Here is a 24750-nt window from a genome sequence, read left to right on the forward strand (position 1 = left end):
ACACTCCCACCTCCCAGGTCAGTTACCGTACCACCTCCCAGGTCCGTGACGCTAACACCTCCCAGGTCAGTTACACTAACACCTCCCAGGTCAGTGACACTCCAGCCTCCAAGGTCAGTGACACTCCCACCTCCCAGGTTAGTGAGACTACCACCTCCCAGGTCTGTGACACTACCACCTCCTTGGTCAGTGACACTACCACCTCCCAGGTCAGTGACCCTACCACCTCCTAGGCCAGTGACACTACCACCTGCCAAGTCAGTTAAGTTACCACCTCCCAGGTCAGTTACACTCCCACCTCTCTGGTCAGTGACACTACCACCTCCCAGGTCAGTGACACTACAACCCCCCAGGTCAGTGATACTCCCACCTCTCAGGTCAGTGACACTACCACCTCCCAGGTCAGTGACACTACCACCTCCCTAATCAGTGACACTACCACCTCCCAGGTCAGTGATACTTCCACCTCCCAGGTCAGTGATAATACCACCTCCCAGGTCAGTGACACTACCACCTCCCTTGTCGTTGACACTACCACATCCCAGGTCAGTGACACTACCACCTCCCAGGTCAGTGACACTCCTCCCTGCCAGGTCAGTGACACTCCCACCTCAGAGGTCAGTGATACTCCCGCCTCACAGGTCAGTGACACTACCACCTCCATGGGCGGTGACACTAAAACCTCCCAGGTAAGTGACACTCCCACCTTCCAGGTCAGTGACACTCCACCACACAGGTCAGTTACCCTACTACATCCCAGGTCAGTGACACTACCACCTCCCAGGCTAGTGACACTACAAACTCCCAGGTCAGTGACACTAAAACTTCCAAAGTCAGTAACACCACCACCTCCCAGGTCAGTGACACTACAACTTCCCAAGTCAGTAACACCACCACCTCCCAGGTCAGTGACACTACCACCTGCCAGGTCAGTGACACTACCACCTTACATGTCAGTGACACTACCACCTCCCTGGTCAGTGACACTCCAACCTCCCAAGTCAGTGACACTACCACCCAGGTCAGTGACACTCCCACCTCCCAGGTCAGTGAAACTCCCACCTCCCAGGTCAGTGACACTCCCACCTCCCAGGTCAGTTACCGTACCACCTCCTAGGTCAGTGACACTAACACCTCCTAGGTTAGTGACATTACCACCTCCCAGGTCAGTGACACTCCCACTTCACATGTCAGTGACACTACCTCCTCCCTGGTCTGTGACACTCCCCCCTCCCATTTCAGTAACATTACCACCTCATAGGTCAGTGACACTACCACCTCCTAGGTCAGTGACACTACTACCTCCTAGGTCAGTGACGCTACCACCTCTCAGGTCAGTGACACTCACACCTCCCAGGTCAGTGACACTCCCCCCTCCCAGGTCAGTGACACTACTACCTCTCAGGTCAGTGACACTACCACCTCCCAAGTCAGTGACACTACCACCTCCCAGGTCAGTTACACTACCACTTTCCAGGTCAGTGATAACTACCACCTCTCTGGTCAGTGACACTCCCACCTCCCAGGTCAGTGACACTCCCCCCTCCCAGGTCAGTGACACTACTACCTCTCAGGTCAGTGACACTACCACCTCCCAAGTCAGTGACACTACCACCTCCCAGGTCAGTTACACTACCACTTTCCAGGTCAGTGATAACTACCACCTCTCTGGTCAGTGACACTCCCACCTCCCAGGTTAGTGACACTACCACCTCCCAGGTCAGTGACACTACCTCCTTCTAGGGCAGTGACACTTCCACCTCCCAGGTTAGTGAGACTACCACCTTCCAGGTCAGTGACACTCCCACCTCCCAGGTCAGTGACACTACCACCTCCCAGGTCAGTGACACTACCACCTCCTTGGTCAGTGACACTACCACCTCCCAGGTCAGTGACACTACCACCTCCCAGGTCAGTGACACTACCACCCCTCAGGATAGTGACACTACCACCTCCCAGGTCAGTTACACTCCCACCTCCAAGGTCAGTGACTCTGCCATCTCCCAGGTCAGTGACACTCCCACCTCCCAGGTCAGTGACACTACCACCTCCCAGGTCAGTGACACTACCACCTCCCAGGTCAGTGACACTACCACCCCTCAGGATAGTGACACTACCACCTCCCAGGTCAGTTACACTCCCACCTCCAAGGTCAGTGACTCTGCCATCTCCCAGGTCTGTCACACTACCACCTCCAAATTCAGTGATACTCCCACCTCTCAGGTCAGTGACACTCCCACCTCCCAGGTCAGTTTCACTCCCACCTCCATGTTCAGTGACACTACCACCTCCCAGGTCATTGACACTACCATCTACCAGGTCAGTGACACTACCACCTCCCAGGTCAGTTAACCTACCACCTCCCAGGTCAGTGACACTTCCACCTCCCAGGTCAGTGACACTCTCATCTCATAGGTCAGTGACACTCCCACCTCCCAAGTCAGTTAACCTACCACCTCCCAGGTCGGTGACACTACCAACTCCTAGGTCAATGACACTCCCACTTCCAAGTTCAGTGACATTACCTTCTATAAGGGCTGTGACACTACTACCTCCCTTGTCGTTGACACTACCATATCCCCAGTCAGTGATACTACTATCTCCCAGGTCTTTGACACAACCACATCTCAGGTCAATGACACTGCCACCTCCTAGGTCAGTGAGACTACCACCTCCCAGGTCAGTGAGACTACCACCTCCCAGGTCAGTAACACTACCTCTTCCTAGGTCAGTGACACTCCTCCCTGCCAGGTCAGTGATACTCCTACCTCAGAGGTCAGTTACACTACCACCTCCCAAAACAGGGACACTGCCACTTACTAGGATAGTGACACTAACACTTCCCAGGTCAGTGACACTACCACCACCCAGGTCAGTGACACTACCACCTCCCAGGTCAGTGACTCTTCCACCTTCCAAGTCAGTGACACTCCTCCCTGCCAGGTCAGTGATACTCCCACCTCAGAGGTCAGTTACACTACCACCTCCCACGTCAGTGACACTACCACCTGCCAGGTTAGTAACACTACCACCTCCCAGGTCAGTGACACTACCTCCTCCTAGGGCAGTGACACTACCACCTCCCAGGTTAGTGACACTACCACCTCCCAGGTTAGTGAGACTACCACCTCCCAGGTCAGTGACACCCCCCACCTCCTAGGTCAGTGATACTACCACCTCCCAGGTCAGTGACACACCACTTCCCAGGCTAGTGACATTTCCACCTTTCAGGTCAGTTAACCTTCGACCTTCCAGGTCAGTGACACTCCCACCTAATAGGTCAGTGACACTACCAACTCCCAGGTATATGACGCTCCCACTTCCATGGTCAGTGACACTCCCACCTCCGATTTCAGTGACACTCCCATCTCCCAGGTCAGTGACCCTCCCACCTCCGATTTCAGTGACACTCCCACCTCCCTGGGCGGTGACACTACTACCTCCCAAAACAGTGACACTCCCACCTCCCAGGGCAGTGAAACTACAAACTCCCAGATCTGTGACACTACAATCTCCCCCGTCAGTGACACTACGACCTCCCAGGTCAGTGACACTCCCACCTCCCAGGTCAGTGACACTCCCACCTCCCAGGTCAGTGACACTACCACCTCCAAGGTCAGTGACACTACCACCTCCAAGGTCAGTGACACTACCACCTCCAAGGTCAGTGACACTACCACCTCCCAGGTCAGTGACACTACCACCTCCCAAACCAGTGACACTACCACCTCCCAAACCAGTGACACTAACAACTACCAGGTCAGTGATACTACGACCTCCCAGGTCAGTGATACTACCACCTCCTAGGTAAGTGACACTACCACCTCCCTGGTCAGTGACACTACCACCTCCCTGGTCAGTGACACTACCACCTCCCTGATCAGTGACCCACCCACCTCCCTGGTCAGTGACGCTACCACCTCCCAGTTCAGCGAAACTACCACCACACCGGTCAGTGACACAACTGTGATGGAAAAAAAGTGTAGTTGTTCGGCAGTCCTCCTTATGACGGGTGTCAATGCCAATCACATTTCCAAAAAAAAATGTTGACTGCTTGGCTGTTGCCTTCTGTGGTAAAGTAAGGGAAAACAAGCAAAACAAATATTATGAATAATGAAACTTTAATTTATCTTGAAAACAAATATAAACAAAGACAATCCCTTGGCTATGTACAATGCAAACAAACAAGATTATAAAGTCAAAAAATAACATAAAATAAAATTATGGTGACGTTACTCTACAATGAATAAAGACAAGAAATGAATTAAATGGTGCTGAGAAAAAAGCGCTGGCTGATAACATCCACTAATAAACAGTGCGTATATCATATGGTTGTATCAGCTTTGAGAGCACAGGATATTCTAAATTAAATGGCTGTGCATGCTCAGTCATCGGCTATGTAGATGGCACTGAAAAGCAGAGGTGTATATGTCGATTCACCAATCAGAAGCGTGCGGGCTGGAAGTGGTAGTTTGGTGATCGAAGAAGGTGGAGGGGGAAGGTGGAGAACGAGTGTCTGATACGTATGTGCTTGGCAGAAACGTATTTTACTCAATACGTACGACACTTGCTTGTAGTATCTAGATGTTGTAGATGTACTGAAGTAGCATGATGATAGGAAAGAGCAGGCCAAATCTCTCTTGAAGGAGATTATCGTAACAGCTCTCCCCCGAAGCCTGCTCTTATGGGTTAAGTTACTTCAGTAGCAGGTGTAGAGGTAGGAGTAGCTGTCTCTACCTCGTAGATTCTGGAGAGGGCGTCGGCTATGATGTTGTCCGAACATTTGATGTAGAAGATCTCCAGATTAAAATTCTGCAAGGACAGAGCCAAGCGGAGAAGACGTTGATTGCTGAATTGGGCCTGTTGTAGGAACCGCAGGGGATTATGGTCTGAGTAGATGGTAATAGACCGATTCCCCTGTAGGTAAGGTTCGAAATGTTGCAGATTCAGGACGATGGAGAGGAGTTCCTTTTCTATAGTGCTATAGTTCTTTTGATGGGGGCTTCAACTTGTAGCTGTAGTAGCTGACAGGAAGAACCTCCTCGCCTCGTTGTTGCATCAGGAAGCCCCCGATGCCGGTACCACTGGCGTCGACATTGATGATGAAGGGCTTCGTAATATCTGGAGAGGCGAGAATGGGATCAGAACATAGCAGAGGAGCACTATTACAGTCCTGTAAATTTTTAGGAAGATCATTAAGGATTTCCGAGTTGAAAGACACTGACTCAGAGTCAGTGCTATCCGAAGAAGCAGGGAAGGTCTCACTGTGGAGGTATGGATCTTTGAAAGTGGAGAGTGATATTAGCACAGTGGGGGGAATACCTTTATACTCCTTTAGAAGATTGACGTGGCACAACTGGGTCTTCCGCCGCCTCTCTGGAGTCTCAAGAACGTAGTTGTGGTTGTTTCTGCACTCCTTGATGCGGTAAGGTCCTGAAAATTTGTTTTGCAATGGTGAACCAGGGATCGGAAAATATGCCAACACGAAGTCTCCTGTTTTAAATTTCCTGATTTTGCTGCGTTGGTCAAAATGAGTCTTCATCCTATCTTGAGCTTTTAATAGAGTGTCATTAGCAAATTTACGTACTCTCTCTAGAATGTGCTTTAAGTTTGGAAGAAACTGGGGCACATTCTGAGGGTCACTGAAGGTGGCATTACGTAGAGAGTCTTTAAAAGCTTTAAGAGGAGTATAGCACCTACGTCCGTAGAGCATCTCATAAGGAAATACTCCTAGAAACTCATTTGGGAGACTTCTGAAAATGCACATGATGATGTCAAGTTGTTTATTCCAGTCTTTCATGGTTTCATTGCAAAATTTCTTTAGGAGTGATTTAATCGTTTGGTGACTACGTTCAAGAGAACCCTGTGAAGCAGGATGATAGGGACTGGACAATACCCGAGTGATGTTGAATTCTTCCAGTGTCTTCTTCAAGAGATCACTGGTGAAGTTGGTGCCACAGTCACTTTGAATCTCCCGAGGAAATCCGTATTGGGTAAAGATCTTCAATAGTTGTTTCACCACCGTAGCAGCCGTAATGTTCTTTACAGGAACTGCTATGGGGAATCTGGAGGTTGGACACAGGATGGTTAGTATATAAGCGTTGCCAGAACTGGTCCGGGGTAAAAGACCAACACAGTCTATGATGAGTCTGTGGAAAGGTTCCGCAGGCACCGGGATAGGAATTAAAGGAGCCTTGGGAATCGGGATGTTAGATTTTCCTACCATCTGACATATATGACACTGTTGTACGTAACTTTTGACATCTTTAACCATACCTGGCCAGTAGTAGTCTTGTCTAATTCCGTGATAGGTTTTATTAAAACCATAGTGAGAAAGCGCTCCATGGGCCAGGTGTAGAATATCGGGCTGTAGGCTAGTGGGAACTGCTAGTTGGTCTACATTAGCCCAATCGTCATCCTCCGTCAGCTTACTGGGTCTGTACCTTTGGTAGAGCAACTGATTTTCTAGGAAGAACCCAGGGATACTGTCAGGTTGAGTCTCAGCCTGGAAAAATAATGGTGTTAATGAAGGATCCTCCCTCTGTAACTTACGGAACTCCAACATAGTAAGAATCGGTGGTAGATTCTGATGGTCTTGAGGGACAGCGGTAGCAGTAGAGTCAGCTGGTTGAGGGCGTGCAGCTTGCGCACGGGTGGTCACCATAACCGGAGGAGAGACTTCATCACTTTCTTGGACCTCTGCTGGAACATACTTTAAGATGGGGTTGTCCACTACAGAGTCACATACCTGGGGTTTGTCCATGATGATCAGGATGGACGGTTACAGATCTTCGGCCAAGTCGTTGCCTAGGAGAAGTTGTACCCCTGATATGGGAAAAGGCTTTTCCCTGATGGCGACTTGGACTTCACCGGTCACAAAAGGACAGTCCAGGTGGACTCTGGCGAGTGGATACGGAGTGGTAGCTGTGAGGTCAGTGATAAGGACGGTTTCCCCGGTGTAGGTGATGTTAAGCACAGCCGATTTCAATATTATTGACTGAAGAGCCGCTGTGTCCCTCAAGATCTTCAATTTGAAACGTCCCTCCGAATCTGTACTGTTGGTAGAGACAGTTCCAGGAAACAGGTGTTTGCTAAAGAGAGAAAGATCATTAACAGGAACACCAACATTCATCACAGGCTTACCGGACTTAGGAGTCGGTTTGGGTTTTGGAGTTTCACTATAGCCTTTGTATTGAGCTTTTCCACACTTATCTATGGTATGTCCATAGAGCTTGCAATACTTACAATACAATTCAGAGATCGCCTGATCGGTACTCACTTTGTCATAACTATACCAAGACTTCTTACTGGAAGGTGGGTCTGGTGTTAGCCGGTGTATGAGGCTGTGGGTGTCAGCCGACTTCGCACATCTGATGTAGTCGTTTTCTTCTTTGTCTGCTAAATATAAACGGATGGAAGGGGAAGCACGTCTAAAGAATCCCTCAACTAGAATGAGGTTGACGAGTTCTGAAAATTTAGAGACATGTGCTGCTTCCAGCCATTTCATGAAATATCTTTTCTTAGTATTGGCAAATTCTAAAAACGTGGTGGTACTTGCCTTTAGATAATCACGGAATTTTCGTCTGTAGCTTTCGGTGGATAGAAGGTAGGCGTCTAAAACTGCTTGCTTCAGGGTCTGGTAGTTATTCTCAGACGCTAAGGTACTGAGAGTAATCGCAGCTCTACCTGTGAGGTGCACTCTGAGAAGGGTAGACCATTGAACTTCAGCCCAGCTAAGTTTTTGAGCTATGGCCTCAAAAGTAGTAAAAAGCACATCTATCTCTGTCTCAACGAATGGTGGCATTAACTTACTGGCATGGGAGACATTGAAGTTTACTGGGAGACTATCGGTAGCTTGTTGGCGCTAAGTGTGGTGTGTAGTTTCGAAGGCGAGTTCTTGTCGACGATATTCTAGAACACTCTCAGCTTTCTTCTTATCGTGCTCACGTTGCATCTCCAGGTGACGTTTTCTTGCTTCTAGCTGTTCCCTCTCACGCTCTCGTTGTAGGGCCGCCTCGCGTTCCTGTTCTTCTTTCTTTAGGGCAACCTCTTCATTCTTTAGCTGGAGAGCTTTTTGTTGTTCACGTTCGGCATTAGCAAGTTGTAGAGCTTCTTTTTGGCGTTCACGCTCTACCTTCGCTAGTTCTAGCTTTAACTTCATAGCTGCCAGAGCTTGCCAATCTGCAATAGAATAGTTTTCGTGAGAATCAGAGTCTATAATTCCTTCATCTAAGAGGTGGGCCAGGATAATATTGTACAAGTCACTTTTGTTGGCTACATGGGGAACATCTAGGTGATACTCGTGTGCAAGAGTTTGTAATTCTGTTTTCCTGGCACGAATTAAGTTCCCTACTTCACTGTCTGGATCACTACGAAATACTGGGAGACGAAACATGTTGAGATAGCAAATAAATGTACAACGAATATACCTGTGATATTATAAGTGTCAGTAACAGGATGACGTGGCAACTGGTAACTATCCTGTGGAAATTTAATCGTTAACAATTAACGTTAATATTAGAAGTTAAATGATTAGTCAATCAAAATCGCAGGAAATCTTGTACCCGGTACTCAATATAAGAGAATAAGGGCAAGAAAATTCTACTCAATAAATGAAACCGATAGCTTCTAAAACAAATGAAACTTTTAATTGGTTCAAAAGTGAAAGGGTAGTCCAAGAATGTAGGGATAACTTGCCTTGTCTCTATAGGACAGAAGCAAGGGGTTTCCTACTTAATTATATGATACTTACAGAATTAGCGTTCCTTGTGCTCTGAAAAAAAGAATGCTAATTCCTTACCTGAGTAAATATCATCATCTCTGACCGACGTGTAGGGGTGCGAGTGTCAACTGGTGACGAGAACTGCTGTTGAGGTCCCAACTCAACAGCGTAGTCCGTGCTAGAGGAACTATGGCCCTCTGTATCCTCCTTTGGTCGGATTGCAGAAGATAGAGTGCGTGGCCCGAAGACAAATGAAAGTACCAGGGTACCAAAATGATGATCTCCCTGAATTTGAGAAATATCCTAGGGACAAAAAAGGTGGAATACACGAATAATAACACTGAGGAATGGACGACCAATTAAGAGAATGACTGAGGCCTCCAATCACCACGTAATCCACAGTTATCCAACACTCACAATATGTTACCCTCGGATTGCACAAAATACACAGCGCCATATAAATATTAAACGTTATGAAAATATTGAAAAGCAACTGTATCAAAGCCAAGTACGCTTACCACAAATTGATGATCTAGTATCAGTACCTGAGTGAGGCTCCTAGGACAGGCCCCCATTAAATGTGATGTAAAAAAGAAGTGTAGTTGTTCGGCAGTCCTCCTTATGGCTGGTGTCAATGCCAATCACATTTACAAAAAAAGTTGACTGCTTGGCTGTTGCCTTCTGTGATAAAGGGAAAACACGCAAAACCAATAGTATGAACTATGAAACTTTAATTTAACTTGAAAACAAATATGAACAAAGACAATCCCTTGGCTATGTACAGTGCAAACAAACAAGATTATAAAGTCAAAAAATATCATAAAATAAAATAGCGGTGACGTTGCTCTACAATGAATAAAGAAAAGAAATGAAGTAACAGGTGCTGAGAACAAAGCGCTGGCGGAAAACATCCACTAATAAACAGTGCGTATATCATATGGTTGTATCAGCTTTGAGAGCACAGGATATTCTAAATGCAATGGATGTGCATGCTCAGTCATCGGCTATGTAGATGGCGCTGAAGTGCAGAGGTGCAGAGGTGCAGACGTCGATTCACCAATCAGAAGTGTGCGGGCTGGAAGTGGTGGTTTGGTGATCGAAGAAGGTGGAGGGGGGAGGTGGAGAGCGAGTGTTTGATACGTATGCGCTTGGCAGAAACGTATTTTACTCAATACGTACGACACTTGCTTGTAGTATCCAGATGTTGTAGATGTACTGAAGTAATATGATGATAGGAAAGAGCAGGCCAAATCTCCCTTGAAGGAGATTATCATAACACAACCATCTCCCAGCTCTGTCACACTACCACCAACCAGGTCTGTGACACTCCCACCTCCCCGGTCAGTGAAACTACCACCTCCCAGGTAAGTGACACTACCACCTCCCAGGTAAGTGACACTACCACCTCCCAGATCAGTGACACTACAACAACCCCGGTCAGTGACACTACCACCTCCCAAGTCAGTGACACTACCACCTCCCAAGTCAGTGACACTACCATCTCCCAGGTCAGTGACACTCCAAAATCCCACTCTCCAGGTCAGTGACACTTCCACTTCCCAGGTCAGTAACTCTCCCACCTCCCAGGTCAATGACACTACCACCTCCTAGGACAGTGACACTACCACCTCCCAGGTTAGTGATACTCCCACCTCCCAGATCAGTGACACAACCACCTCCCAGGGTGGAGACACTACAACCTCCCAGGATAATGACACTTCCTCCTTCCAGGTCAATGACACTACCCCATCCCAGGTCAGTGACATTACCACCTCCAAGGTCAGTGACATTACCACCTCCCAGGGCGGTGACACTACTACCTCCCAGGTCAGTGACACTACCACCTTCCAGGTCAGTGACACTACCACCTCCCAGGTCAGTGACACTACCACCTCCCAGGTCAGTGACACTACCACCTCCCAGGTCAGTGACACTACCACCTCCCAGGTCAGTGACACTACCACCTCCCAGGTCAGTGACACTACCACCTCCCAGGTCAGTGACACTACCACCTCCCAGGTCAGTGACACTACCACCTCCCAGGTCAGTGACACTACCACCTCCCAGGTCAGTGGAAGGTGGGGAGATCTCTCTCTCCCGTTCCCTCTTCCTCCTGTTCCCTTTCCCTCACGTTCCTTCTCCCCTTCTGTTCCTTCTCCCTCCCATTTCCTCTCCTACCTTTTTCCTCTTCTTTCCGTTCCTACTTCCTCCTGTTCCCTCTATCTCCTTTTCGCTCTAACACATATTACCTCTCCCTACCGTTCCCTCTCCCTCCCGTTCCCTCTCCCTCCCGTTCTCTCTCCCTCCCGTTCCCTCTCCCTCCTGTTCCCTCTCCCGTTCCCTCTCCCTCCCGTTCCCTCTCCCTCCCGTTCCCTCTCCCTCCCGTTCTCTCTCCCTCCCGTTCCCTCTCCCTCCCGTTCCCTCTCCCTCCCGTTCTCTCTCCCTCCCGTTCCCTCTCCCTCCTGTTCCCTCTCCCGTTCCCTCTCCCTTCCGTTCCCTCTCCCTCCCGTTCCCTCTCCCTCCCGTTCCCTCTCCCTCCCGTTCCCTCTCCCTCCCATTACCTCTCCTACCCGTTGCCCCTCCCGTTCCCTCTCCCTCCCATTACCTCTCCTACCCGTTGCCCCTCCCGTTCCCTCTCCCTCCCATTACCTCTCCTACCCGTTACCTCTCCCTCCCGTTCTCTCTCCCTCCCGTTCTCTCATCTCACTGTCTGTCCTTCTTTCTTTCCTTCCCGCGCTAATCGGTTTTCTTCTCTCTCCCATTTGTGTTCTCATGCCTACTCATCATCTCTTCATATTTCTCCCTTCCGGTCTCTCAACCCTCCCTTTTTTCGTTCTTTCTCCTTCCCTCCCTCTCGTTCTTTCTTCATTTATCCCTCACGTTTTCTTTCTATGTCAGCAACACATGCTCAAGTAATATTATATCTATGTTACTGGCGTAGAGTCAACCTCAGTAGCACCTGAACAATCTGAAGTAAGCTTTCTATGGACAATCAAATCCCCCTTTCAGACACCATAGGGGTCTCTGGGGTTCGAAATAGGAAACAATCCTTCTTAAGGAGGTGCATGGAGTCCTTCCCTATCCACCCTATGGCACTCGATACACAGTCAAAAGTCACAATGCAGAGTTGGGTGAGACTAGCCCCAAGCATTTCGCCTCCAACCCTGAATAGACAAACATTCTCTCATATAGAGAGACGAGCACGAAACTTGTTAGATGACGGATTGTGTAACTCGCATCTCTATACACGTTACACGTTAGAGTAACACGTAACACGTTCTCGATTCACGTTAGAGGAAGTATGAAAAATGACGCCGTGCTCTTAGGAGGTTGAGTGATCTCCCTTAAAACTATGGGTTATCTTGAGGTTATCTTGAGATGATTTCGAGGCTTTTTTAGTGTCCCCGCGGCCCGGTCCTCGACCAGGCCTCCACCCCCAGGAAGCAGCCCGTGACAGCTGACTAACACCCAGGTACCTATTTTACTGCTAGGTAACAATGGGTGCTCATAATCACGGCTGTATAAGTGGCATAAAGAAGTTGAACTGGTAAAATGTTCATCAGACTCTCGTGAATTAAAACTGGACAAGTAAGCAACGTTTTCTCAATAAGAAAGCAAGGCAAAATAGAACTTGTTGAACGTTTGTTTTTTAATTCATTATCCTGCTCTGAAAAAGTTACATTTAACCCCTGAACACGGAATGAAAATTACGTGTCATGTGTTCACTGGCAGGAAAACTGAATGTAAATTTTTTAAGATGGATCTGCTTTCTGGCACATTTGAAAATGTTCGAAAGTTAAATTAGGTTTTCCGAGACATCAGCAGGAAGACTTATAATATTCTGCTGCAGGTGACAGGAAATTACTTTCCCAGAGAGAGGTGATGAGAGAAGCCAGATGAGCTCAGGAGAGATGTGCGATGCTGAGGAAGATCACAGGAGGAGGAAGATCAGAGAAGGGATATTCTGGAAGATAGGTGCAAAATTTTTAAAAGGTCAAGAGTGTTCAGGAGGGGACGTGGAACACCCCAGGGAGGCCAAAGGTGTTCAGGAGAGGACGTGGAACACCACCAGGGAGATCACGGTGGGGGGTTATCTTGAGGTTATCTTGAGATGATTTCGGGGCTTTAGTGTCCCCGTGGCCCGGTCCTCGACCAGGCCTCCACCCCCAGGAGGACAGCTGGCTAACACCCAGGTACCTATTTTACTGCTAGGTAACAGGGGTATAGGGTGAAAGAATCTCTGCCCATTGTTTCTCGCCGGCGCCCAGGATCGAACCCGGGACCACAGGGTCACAAGTACAGTGTGCTGTCCGCTCGGCCGACCGGCTCCCTTAGAGGGGTTAGGAGGGGACGTGGAACATCCCAAGTGATCAAGGGTGTTCCGGATGGATCATGGAACACCCCAGGGAAGCCAAGGGGTGTTCAGGAGGGGACGTGGAGCACACGTGTATTCTTCACAACTACTTCTATTATGCATCTTTAGTTATCTTTTGTAAGTACAACCGTTGGTTAACTTGACGCTGGACAACTTGGAGACATGACTAGTCCTTGGTGATATCTTCTGACTGTGACTGTAGCCCTAGTGGTGACGGCCCTAGTCATACCTTCAGCTTTACTAGCCTGATCCGAGATTACGTCCTTCCCATCAAGTTGACCAATCAGAGAACAGGTATTTGTATGATTTCCTGTCCACTCAGATGCTTCTGACGTCATGAGGGGACCACAGGGCGAGGGAAGAGGGATTCTTTGATTCTAAATGTCCATGGGGTCAGCCATCCCCTCCCCCATTCTCTCACTACGTGCGTCTCAACAATTACCGCCTCACTCAGAAAATTAGCCTTCCTCTTTAAGGGCCAAATGATCAACTGGTACAATATTAGTAGTGAAATATACGACTACGACCGCGCGCACCAGCTGTCAGGTGGCACTCCCTGGAGTGCCATCCGACAGCTGGTGCGCAGGTGTGTAGTTGCACAGGTTTTTGGTGGATTTTCGGGGAATTTTTGGGGTGTTTCGGACGCGTGTGAGCGTCCGGTGTTTGGGTATGTGGTCAGGAAAGAGGGGAGGTCATGTTGTTGGGTGCCAGGTGGCACGCGAGGTCGTCGTCGCAGCGCGGGTGTCTAGTCACATAGGGTTTTTGGGGGATTTCCCGGAAGTTTGGCGCGTGGCGGACTTGAGTGGCGGGCGAGCAGGTGCGGCCCCCCACCCCGCGCGCGCGTGTCTAGTCAGGAAAGATGGGAGTAGTGTGAGAGTACGTGGTATAGTATGTGATAGAGTAAGAAAATAGAAGGAAGAGTGAGGAATGAGTAAAAGAATATGTATGTGTGTTTTTGCGTAGCCTTAATCGTGAGTTAGTGTGTAGATGTGAGGAGAAGGCAACACAATCTGTTATGTTGTTTTGGGTGTGGGTTGGATGGAGCTTCCCCTTCGTCTGGAGAGAGTGCTCTGGGTCATTATGAGGTTAGACAAACCATTAGCTCCCCTACAGGAAGTCGCAAGTGGTGAGGGGTGAGAGAGCACTCTCCTGCAGAAGTTGGCCATTCCCTTGGGTCATTTGTCTTCAGAGTGTTGATGTTCGTCCCACGACGACTCCCCATACACTGTGGATTCCGGTAAGGAGGCGCGAGATACTTACGACAGACCTACACCTGTCAGCCATCAATCAATCACTCCCACCCCTCATCCCCACCCGCTCCCATACCGGGCAACCCTTACCAGTGCGTTTCGCTACGGTTCGCGACTCTCTATCTCTCTGTCTCTCTCTTCTCTCTCTATCTCTCTCTCGATCTCTCTCTCTATCTCTCTCTCGATCTCTCTCTCTATCTCTCTCTGTCTCTGTCTCTGTCTCTGTCCCTGTCCCTGTCTCTGTCTCTGTCTCTCTCTATCTCTCTCTCTGTCTCTGTCTCTCTCTCTCTCTCTCTCTCTCTCTCTCTCTCTCTCTCTATCTCTCGCTCTGTCTCTGTCTCTGTCTCTGTCTCTGTCTCTCTCTCTCTCTCTCTCTCTCTCTCTCTCTCTCTCTCTCTCTCTCTCTCTCTCTCTCTCTCTCTCTCTCTCTCTCTCTCTCTCTCTCTCTCTCTCTCCAGATCATTTAATAGTTGGGGAAAGTAACATCATTTTCCTTTCTCCTGCTGCCGCTGTTCACATATCTTTCTCCATTCCACTTAGACTGACAGCGCATCAGAGGATGACCATCATGTCAATTTTCAAGCCCGCCTTCACTCTCACCCTTACATCCTTGTAAGGTAACACGACCAATATGCTAACTTCGTTCTTTACCCAATATCATTAATGTAACGTGGAGAATATACCAACTTCGTTCGTTCTTTGCCCAAATAACATTTTAAGAGTAACGATCTGTCTCTCTGTCTGTCTGTCTCTTCTCTCTCTTCTCTCTCTCTCTTCTCTCTCTCTCTCTCTCTCTCTCTCTCTCTCTCTCTCTCTCTCTCTCTCTCTCCTCTCTCTCTCTCTCTCTCCTCTCTCTCTCTCTCTCTCTCTCTCTCACCCTCTCTCTCTCTCTCTCTCACCCTCTCTAAGTCCACCACACGGCTCTTCACTTAGTAAACTCAGTCAAAGTCAGTAGGCTAGCGTTTACTAAAAGAGAGAAACATTCCATATCGTCACGAAGACGCGATCTCTACCTACAAATTGTTCATGTTAACTGTGATCATTGAAATGTATGCATGTTTACTCAATCTCCATCACCTCTGCATCCTACAGCCATTACTGTTGTGTGGAGCTATCTTGTCAAGGTCTCACCTTCGCGGCGGATTGAGGTATAGTGAGATAGCCAATGTAAAGGGATGGTCCTTACCCTCTCCCCGTCCACCCCACCAAACCCTTACCCCTACTACCCCCTCCATGGCCAAACCATCACTGCCCCCTTCCCAGACCAAGTGTTCTGTGCTAAGCCTTAGTAACAACATTCTTTGCTCAAATAGCATTTTTTTTTTAAGAATAGCCAGTCATAAGATGGTCTTCAATCTTATTATTATTATAACAAATCTTAATTTGATGTAAACACAACTGCGTGGGATATACATAGCATTCAGTGGACTCTCTCTCTCTCTCTCTCTCTCGCTCTCTCGCTCTTTCTCTCTCTCTCCAGATCATTTAATAGTTGGGGAAAGTAACATCATTTCCTTTCTCCTGCTGCCGCTGTTCACGTATCTTTCTCCATTTCACTTAGACTAACGGCAATTTTCGAGACCCATCGCTCACACCCTTATAACCTTGTAAGGTAACACGACCAACATGATGTCAGCATTCTTTGCTCAAATAACATTAATGTAACGTGGACAATATACTAACTTCGTTCTTTGCCCAAATAACATTTTAAGAGTAACGAGCAACTTTCCGTCGATGTCTGAATAATGAAATGTAAAACCATGTTTAGCCATTACTGTACATCCAAACACAAAATATTTTTTTTTGTTCCACACATACAAATTCCAAGCAAGTAAGCGTATATACGATAATATGGAAAAAACACAGTCTTGATACTATTATTAAATTCACTTGTTCATTATCCCCGAGTTCAAGGCTGTCTCTCTTAAGACCTACATCATCCAATGTAAAACACCAATCGACGAGAATGAGACCGGTGAGTCGATAGTGAAATAGCTCTCGGTTAAGTCTGTTTTTCAGTTCTTGTAACACAGTCAATGTAGCGTAATGGGAAACCAGTCTTTCTACTGCCTACATAAATAGCGTTTGAAAATGTATGCAAGTCTAGACAAACTCCTATAGCCCTTACATTCTAACACAAATAAAATATTAGCACATGATTGCATCGCATTATATCATCATTAAGCAACGTGGAGATCAACTTTCTGGCTGTTGTCCGAATATCATTATTGAAATGTGAACTCCATTTAGCCAAACACTATATCTCCATTACATCTCATAGCATATGAATATTACGGTATACCAGTTTTAACCCTCTATAACACAATGTAACATAACTTTCTACAGACCAAATATCGTTTTTAAATGAAAGTATGACTTAGTCCTTATTCATTACATCTCACCATATAAAATATTGGCGTCTACCCCTTTTAGCCCTCTGTAACACAATGTAACGCAACGTAACGTAACGCAAATCAACTTTTTGCAGTCCAAAATGTCATTTTGAAACGGAAAGTGAGGGTTAGACCATCTCCATTACATCTCTTACCATATAAATAATTGATGGCTACCCCTTTTAGCCCTCTGTAACACAATGTAACACAACGTAACGTATCGCAAATCGACTTTTGCATCCAAAATGTCATTTTTAAATGAAAGTATGACTTAGTCCATCTTCATTACATCTCTCACCATATAAAATATTGGCGTCTACCCCTTTTAGCCCTCTGTAACACAATGTAACGCAACGTAGCATAACGCAAATCAACTTTTTGCAGTCCAAAAGGTCATTTTGAAACGGAAAGTGAGGGTTAGCCCATCTCCATTACATCTCTACCATATAATTAATTGCTACCCCTTTTAGCCCTCTGTAACACAATGTAACCACGTCCGTAAATCGCAAATCAACTTTTTGCAGTCCAAAATGTCATTTTTAAATGAAAGTATGACTTAGCACATCTCTTACCATATAATATTGACCTCTACCAGTTTTAGCCCTCTAACACAATGTAACGTAACGCAATCAACTTTTACAGCCCAAAATGACATTTTTAAATAAAGTAGGACTTAGTCCATCTCCATTACATCTCCTTCCATAAGAATATTACGGTCTACAGTTTTAGCCCTCTGTAACACAATGTAACGTAACGGGGAAAATCATCTTTGTCGGATGAGCAAATAACATTATTGAAAATGACATCCGTGTTTAGCCATTACATCCAAACACACAAGAAAAATATTACCGTTTTTCTTGAGAAACTTATATGTGGAGATCATATCTCCAGAGTCCACACAATAAGCCACACATCACACATCTTCTGTTTTCAAATCGCAGCTCGCATCTAATTTAATGTTATTTTTTTTTTGCAGAAACTATGTTTTTGAGATTATGCTCAATGTCGGCAATTACTATTCGTATCATCAAACTCCTTTCAGTCAACAAAATTCACATTTCATATCGCGTGTGTAGATTAGAGAGAGAAGGCAAACATAGCGTGCAGCTAGTCAAAACTTATCATAACAGATATGATTTCACAGAGTTTTTCAACCTTTGCCAGTTTTTTTTCATTGTTATCTCTTCACTCGTGCTAAGTGAGTCAGACAAAAATGTGACATTTCATTTCATTATTACCATGCAATATGCTATTAGCTAGGTAGTCAAAACATATAACAAGCGTTATTTCACAGGAATTTTTTCTAGCAAATATGCTTCCTTTAAACAGTTCAACCATCAAACACCAGCAGTCTGCGAAATTCCCTTTAGTCAATAATCATCCTTTACAGTATTTCTTGACTAGAATAGCACTCCAAAACATAAGTGGTCATTTTTATTCTCACTGTCGCACTATAGTCAATATTTGTTTCGCAGAGTGACAAGTTATGCATAGTGACGAGATTTCATGGTGTGCATAGTTTAAGAGAGTTCACACTGTATTAATTACGGTCATGGATAACTTATGTTATGTTTTATGAAGACCATCTCTTCTTATTTTTATCATTTTCGCGCCCCACAGCTTTACAGTCTTCTCATATTCTTTTTCAAATAAAGTTTGCTTACTGTTTTCCAGTAGATCGGCCTCACATTACATATATTAATCAATTTTCAAATTCAGTTCAGTTCTTTTCAATATCGCAGCTTTGGTGCCCCACTAGCCTGTATCTAGTTCAAGCCTCTTATTATCAATGTCATTAATACGGATATCATCAACCAAGTATTGGATGTCTCTGTCAGTCAGTCATACACGTAGTATGTGTTTAATGAACGTGAGAATCACTTCATGTGCACTCATTTTAGTTTAGTTTTAAGTTTACATCTTGAATTAATACTGCTATTGGATAGCTCAGACATTCAGGTTAACATCTCAGTAAGATGAAAATCTTTCATGTGAGCTCATTTTTAGTTTAGGATAAGGTTTTTCCATCGTGAAATGCTATTATCAGTAACAAGGTATTGGATGACACTACCATTCAGTTTACATCTTCAGTAACTGTTTACTGAACATTGTTATCCATCCATGCAACCTCATTTTTAGTTTTAAGTTTCTACGTCGTAAAAATAAAATATTACTATCACCAGCCATGTATCGGATAGCTCAACCATTCAGTTAACATCTCAGTAAGTGAAAATCTTTTCATGTGAGCTCATTTTTAGTTTAGGATAAGGTTTTCCATCGTGAAATGCTATTATCAGTAGCCAGGTATTGGGTGGGTGGGCCATCCAGTTTACATCTCAGTAACAGTTTACTGAACATAGATATCCCTCCATGTGACCTCATTTTTAGTTTAAACTTTCTCCATCGTAAATAAAAATAAAATATTACTATCACAAACCTTGTATTGGCCTGCTCCGGCATTCAGTTTACATCTCAGTAAGTGTTTACTGAATGCAAAATCGCTACATGTGATGGGTCATAAGGTTTTCTCATCGTGAAATGCTATTATCAGTAACCAGGTATTGGATGACACTACCATTCAGTTTACATCTCAGTAACTGTTTACTGAACATTGTTATCCATCCATGCAACCTCATATTTTTTAGTTTAAAGTTTCTACATCGTAAAAATAAATAGTTACTATCACCAGCCATGTAACGGTAGCTCAACCATTCAGTTTACAGCTCAGTAACTGTTTACTGAACATAGACATACCCTCCATGCGAGCTCATTTTTTAGTTTAAAGGTTCTCCATCGTAAAAAATAAATATTACTATCACAAACCATGTATTGGGTGGGTCAACCATCCAGTTTACATCTCAGTAACAGTTTACTGAACATAGATATCCCTCCATGTGACCTCATTTTTAGTTTAAAGTTTCTCCATCCTAAATAAAAAATAAAATATTAACTATCACAAACTTTGTATTGACCAGCTCTGGCATTCAGTTTACAACTCCAGTAAGTGTTTACTGAATGCAAAATCGCTACATTGTGGTCATTTAGTTTAAAGTTTCTCAATCTTAAAATATTACTATCAACATCAACCATGCATTGGCCGCTAAGTCTTTCAGTTTACATCTCAGTAAGTGTTTACTGAATGCAAAAATCGCTACATGTGTGGTCATTTAGTTTAAAGTTTGTCAATCTGTTAAATATTAACTATCATCATCAACCATGCATTGCCTGGCTACGTCTTCAGTTTACATCTCAGTGAGTGTTAACTGAATGTGGAAATTATCACGTGTTAGCATTTAGTTTAGTTTCAAGTTTCAATTAATACTAACACCATCCCCGTATTGGGGCTGTCGGGCATTCAGTTACACACTCGGAGAGTGTTTACTGAACGTCGAAAATCATTTCCTGTAGGCCCGTTTTTTTACTTAAACCCGTCTCCACTCCAAACCGGACCTCCGGTCCAAGTCAGGACCGACGGTCCGGACTGGTTTGGAGTGGAGACGGGTTTAAGTAAAAACGGGCCTACAGGAAATGATTTCGACGTTCAGTAAACACTCTCCGAGTGTGTAACTGAATGCCCGACAGCCCAATACGGGGATGGTGTTAGTATTTAATTGAAACTTGAAACTAAACTAAATGCTAACACGTGAAAATTTCCACATTCAGTTAACACTCACTGAGATGTAAACTGAAAGACTAGCCAGAGCAATGCATGGTTGATGATGATAGTAATATTTAAAGATTGAGAAACTTTAAACTAAATGACCACACATGTAGCGATTTTGCATTCAGTAAAACACTTACTGAGATGTAAACTGAAAGACTTAGCCGGCCAATGCATGGTTGATGTTGATAGTAATATTTTAAGATTGAGAAACTTTAAACTAAATGACCACACATGTAGCGATTTTGCATTCAGTAAACACTTACTGAGTTGTAAACTGAATGCCAGAGCTGGTCAATACAAAGTTTGTGATAGTAATATTTTATTTTTATTTAGGATGGAGAAACTTTAAACTAAAAATGAGGTCACCTGGAGGGATATCTATGGTTCAGTAAACTGTTACTGAGATGTAAACTGGATGGTTGAACCCACCCAATACATGGTTTGTGATAGTAATATTTATTTTTTACGATGGAGAAACTTTAAACTAAAAAATGAGCTCGCATGGAGGGGATGTCTATGTTCAGTAAACAGTTACTGAGCTGTAAACTGAATGGTTGAGCTACCGTTACATGGCTGGTGATAGTAATATTTATTTTTACGATGTAGAAACTTAAAACTAAAAAATGAGGTTGCATGGATGGATAACAATGTTCAGTAAACAGTTACTGAGATGTAAACTGAATGGTAGTGTCATCCAATACCTGGTTACTGATAATAGCATTTCACGATGAGAAAAACCTTATGACCACACATGTGAGCGATTTTGCATTCAGTAAACACTTACTGAGATGTAAACTGAATGCCGGAGCAGGCCAATACAAGGTTTGTGATAGTAATATTTTATTTTTATTTACGATGGAGAAAGTTTAAACTAAAAATGAGGTCACATGGAGGGATATCTATGTTCAGTAAACTGTTACTGAGATGTAAACTGGATGGCCCACCCACCCAATACCTGGCTACTGATAATAGCATTTCACGATGGAAAACCTTATCCTAAACTAAAAATGAGCTCACATGAAAAGATTTTCACTTACTGAGATGTTAACTGAATGGTTGAGCTATCCGATACATGGCTGGTGATAGTAATATTTTATTTTTACGACGTAGAAACTTAAAACTAAAAAATGAGGTTGCATGGATGGATAACAATGTTCAGTAAACAGTTACTGAGATGTAAACTGAATGGTAGTGTCATCCAATACCTTGTTACTGATAATAGCATTTCACGATGGAAAAACCTTATCCTAAACTAAAAATGAGCTCACATGAAAAGATTTTCACTTACTGAGATGTTAACTGAATGTCTGAGCTATCCAATAGTCAGTATTAATTCAAGATGTAAACTTAAACTAAACTAAAATGAGTGCACATGAAGTGATTCTCACGTTCATTAAACACATACTACGTTGATGACTGAATGACAGAGACATCCAATACGTAGGTTGATGATATCCGTATTAATGACATTGATAATAAGAGGTCTTGAACTAGATACAGGCTGTGGGGGCACCAAAGCTGCGATATTGAAAAGAACTGAACTGAATTTGAAAATTGATTAATATATGTAATGTGAGGCCGATCTACTGGACAACAGTAAGCAAACTTTATTTGAAAAAGAATATGAGAAGACTGTAAAGCTGTGGGGGCGCGAAAATGATAAAAAAATAAGAAGAGATGGTCTTCATAAACATAACATAAGATATCCATGACCGTAATTAATACAGTGTGAACTCTCTTAAACTATGCACACCATGAAATCTCGTCACTATGCATAACTTGTCACTCTGCGAACAAATTATTGACTATAGTGCGACAGTGAGAATAAAAATGACCACTTATGTTTTGGAGTGCTATTCTAGTCAAGAAATACTGTAAAGAATGATTATTGACTAAAGGGAATTTCGCAGACTGCTGGTGTTTGATGTGTTGAACTGTTTAAAGGAAGCATATTTGCTAGAAAAAATTCCTGTGAAATAACGCTTGTTATATGTTTTGACTACCTAGCTAATAGCATATTGCATGGCTAATAATGAAATAAAATGTCACATTTTTGTCTGACTCACTTAGCACGAGTGAAGAGATAACATTGAAAAAACTGGCAAAGGTTGAAAAACTCTGTGAAATCATATCTGTTATGATAAGTTTTTGACTAGCTGCACGCTATGTTTGCCTTCTCTCTCTAATCTACACACGCGATATGAAATGTGAATTTGTTGACTGAAAGGAGTTTGATGATACGAATAGTAATTGCCGACATTGAGCATAATCTCAAAAACATAGTTTCTGCAAAAAAAAAAAATAACATTAAATTAGATGCGAGCTGCGATTTGAAAACAGAAGATGTGTGATGTGTGGCTTATTGTGTGGACTCTGGAGATATGATCTCCACATATAAGTTTCTCAAGAAAAGCGGTAATATTTTTCTTGTGTGTTTGGATGTAATGGCTAAACACGGATGTCATTTTCAATAATGTTATTTGCTCATCCGACAAAGATGATTTTCCCCGTTACGTTACATTGTGTTTACAGAGGGCTAAAACTGGTAGACCGTAATATTCTTATGGAAGGAGATGTAATGGAGATGGACTAAGTCCTACTTTATTTAAAAATGTCATTTTGGGCTGTAAAAGTTGATTGCGTTACGTTACATTGTGTTAGAGGGCTAAAACTGGTAGAGGTCAATATTATATGGTAAGAGATGTGCTAAGTCATACTTTCATTTAAAAAATGTAATTTTGGACTGCAAAAAGTTGATTTGCGTTACGCGACGTTGCGTTACATTGTGTTACAGAGGGCTAAAAGGGGTAGACGCCAATATTTTATATGGTGAGAGATGTAATGAAGATGGACTAAGTCATACTTTCATTTAAAAATGACCTTTTGGACTACAAAAGTCGATTTGCGATATGTTACGTTGTGTTACATTGTGTTACAGAGGGCTAAAAGGGGTAGACGCCAATAATTTATATGGTGAGAGATGTAATGAAGATGGACTAAGTCATACTTTCATTTAAAAATGACATTTTGGACTGCAAAAGTCGATTTGCGAGATGTTACGTTGTGTTACATTGTGTTACAGAGGGCTAAAAGGGGTGGCCATCAATTATTTATATGGTAAGAGATGTAATGGAGATGGTCTAACCCTCACTTTCCGTTTCAAAATGACATTTTGGACTGCAAAAAGTTGATTTGCGTTACGTTACGTTGCGTTACATTGTGTTACAGAGGGCTAAAAGGGGTAGACGCCAATATTTTATATGGTGAGAGATGTATGAATAAGGACTAAGTCATACTTTCATTTAAAAACGATATTTGGTCTGTAGAAAGTTATGTTACATTGTGTTATAGAGGGTTAAAACTGGTATACCGTAATATTCATATGCTATGAGATGTAATGGAGATATAGTGTTTGGCTAAATGGAGTTCACATTTCAATAATGATATTCGGACAACAGCCAGAAAGTTGATCTCCACGTTGCTTAATGATGATATAATGCGATGCAATCATGTGCTAATATTTTATTTGTGTTAGAATGTAAGGGCTATAGGAGTTTGTCTAGACTTGCATACATTTTCAAACGCTATTTATGTAGGCAGTAGAAAGACTGGTTTCCCATTACGCTACATTGAACGTGTTACAAGAACTGAAAAACAGACTTAACCCAGAGCTATTTCACTATCGACTCACCGGTCTTATTCTCGTCGATTGGTGTTTTACATTGGATGATGTAGGTCTTAAGAGAGACAGCCTTGAACTCGAGGATAATGAACAAGTCAATTTAATAATAGTATCAAGACTGTGTTTTTCCATATTATCGTATATACGCTTACTTGCTTGGAATTTGTATGTGTGGAACAAAAAAAAATATTTTGTGTTTGGATGTACAGTAATGGCTAAACATGGTTTTACATTTCATTATTCAGACATCGACGGAAAGTTGCTCGTTACTCTTAAAATGTTATTTGGGCAAAGAACGAAGTTAGTATATTGTCCACGTTACATTAATGTTATTTGAGCAAAGAATGCTGACATCATGTTGGTCGTGTTACCTTACAAGGTTATAAGGGTGTGAGCGATGGGTCTCGAAAATTGCCGTTAGTCTAAGTGAAATGGAGAAAGATACGTGAACAGCGGCAGCAGGAGAAAGGAAATGATGTTACTTTCCCCAACTATTAAATGATCTGGAGAGAGAGAGAAAGAGCGAGAGAGCGAGAGAGAGAGAGAGAGAGAGAGTCCACTGAATGCTATGTATATCCCACGCAGTTGTGTTTACATCAAATTAGATTTGTTATAATAATAATAAGATTGAAGACCATCTTATGACTGGCTATTCTTAAAAAAA

General features: G+C 43.9%; 1 protein-coding gene across 1 annotated transcript; it reads right to left on the minus strand.

Moving 5' to 3' along the window:
- Positions 1-2409: 2409 nt before the first annotated feature.
- On the minus strand, positions 2410-13435 carry LOC138361788 (DDRGK domain-containing protein 1-like). Its single transcript, XM_069320918.1, has 4 exons — positions 13327-13435; positions 7948-8181; positions 5170-5280; positions 2410-2609 (listed from the first exon to the last, which is right to left on the minus strand). Exons 1-4 carry the CDS (start codon positions 13433-13435, stop codon positions 2410-2412), a joined length of 654 nt encoding a protein of 217 aa, XP_069177019.1.
- Between the last annotated feature and the right edge of the window lie 11315 nt (positions 13436-24750).

Source organism: Procambarus clarkii, unplaced genomic scaffold (genome assembly GCF_040958095.1).
Source record: "Procambarus clarkii isolate CNS0578487 unplaced genomic scaffold, FALCON_Pclarkii_2.0 HiC_scaffold_765, whole genome shotgun sequence".
Classification (NCBI taxonomy): domain Eukaryota; kingdom Metazoa; phylum Arthropoda; class Malacostraca; order Decapoda; family Cambaridae; genus Procambarus; species Procambarus clarkii.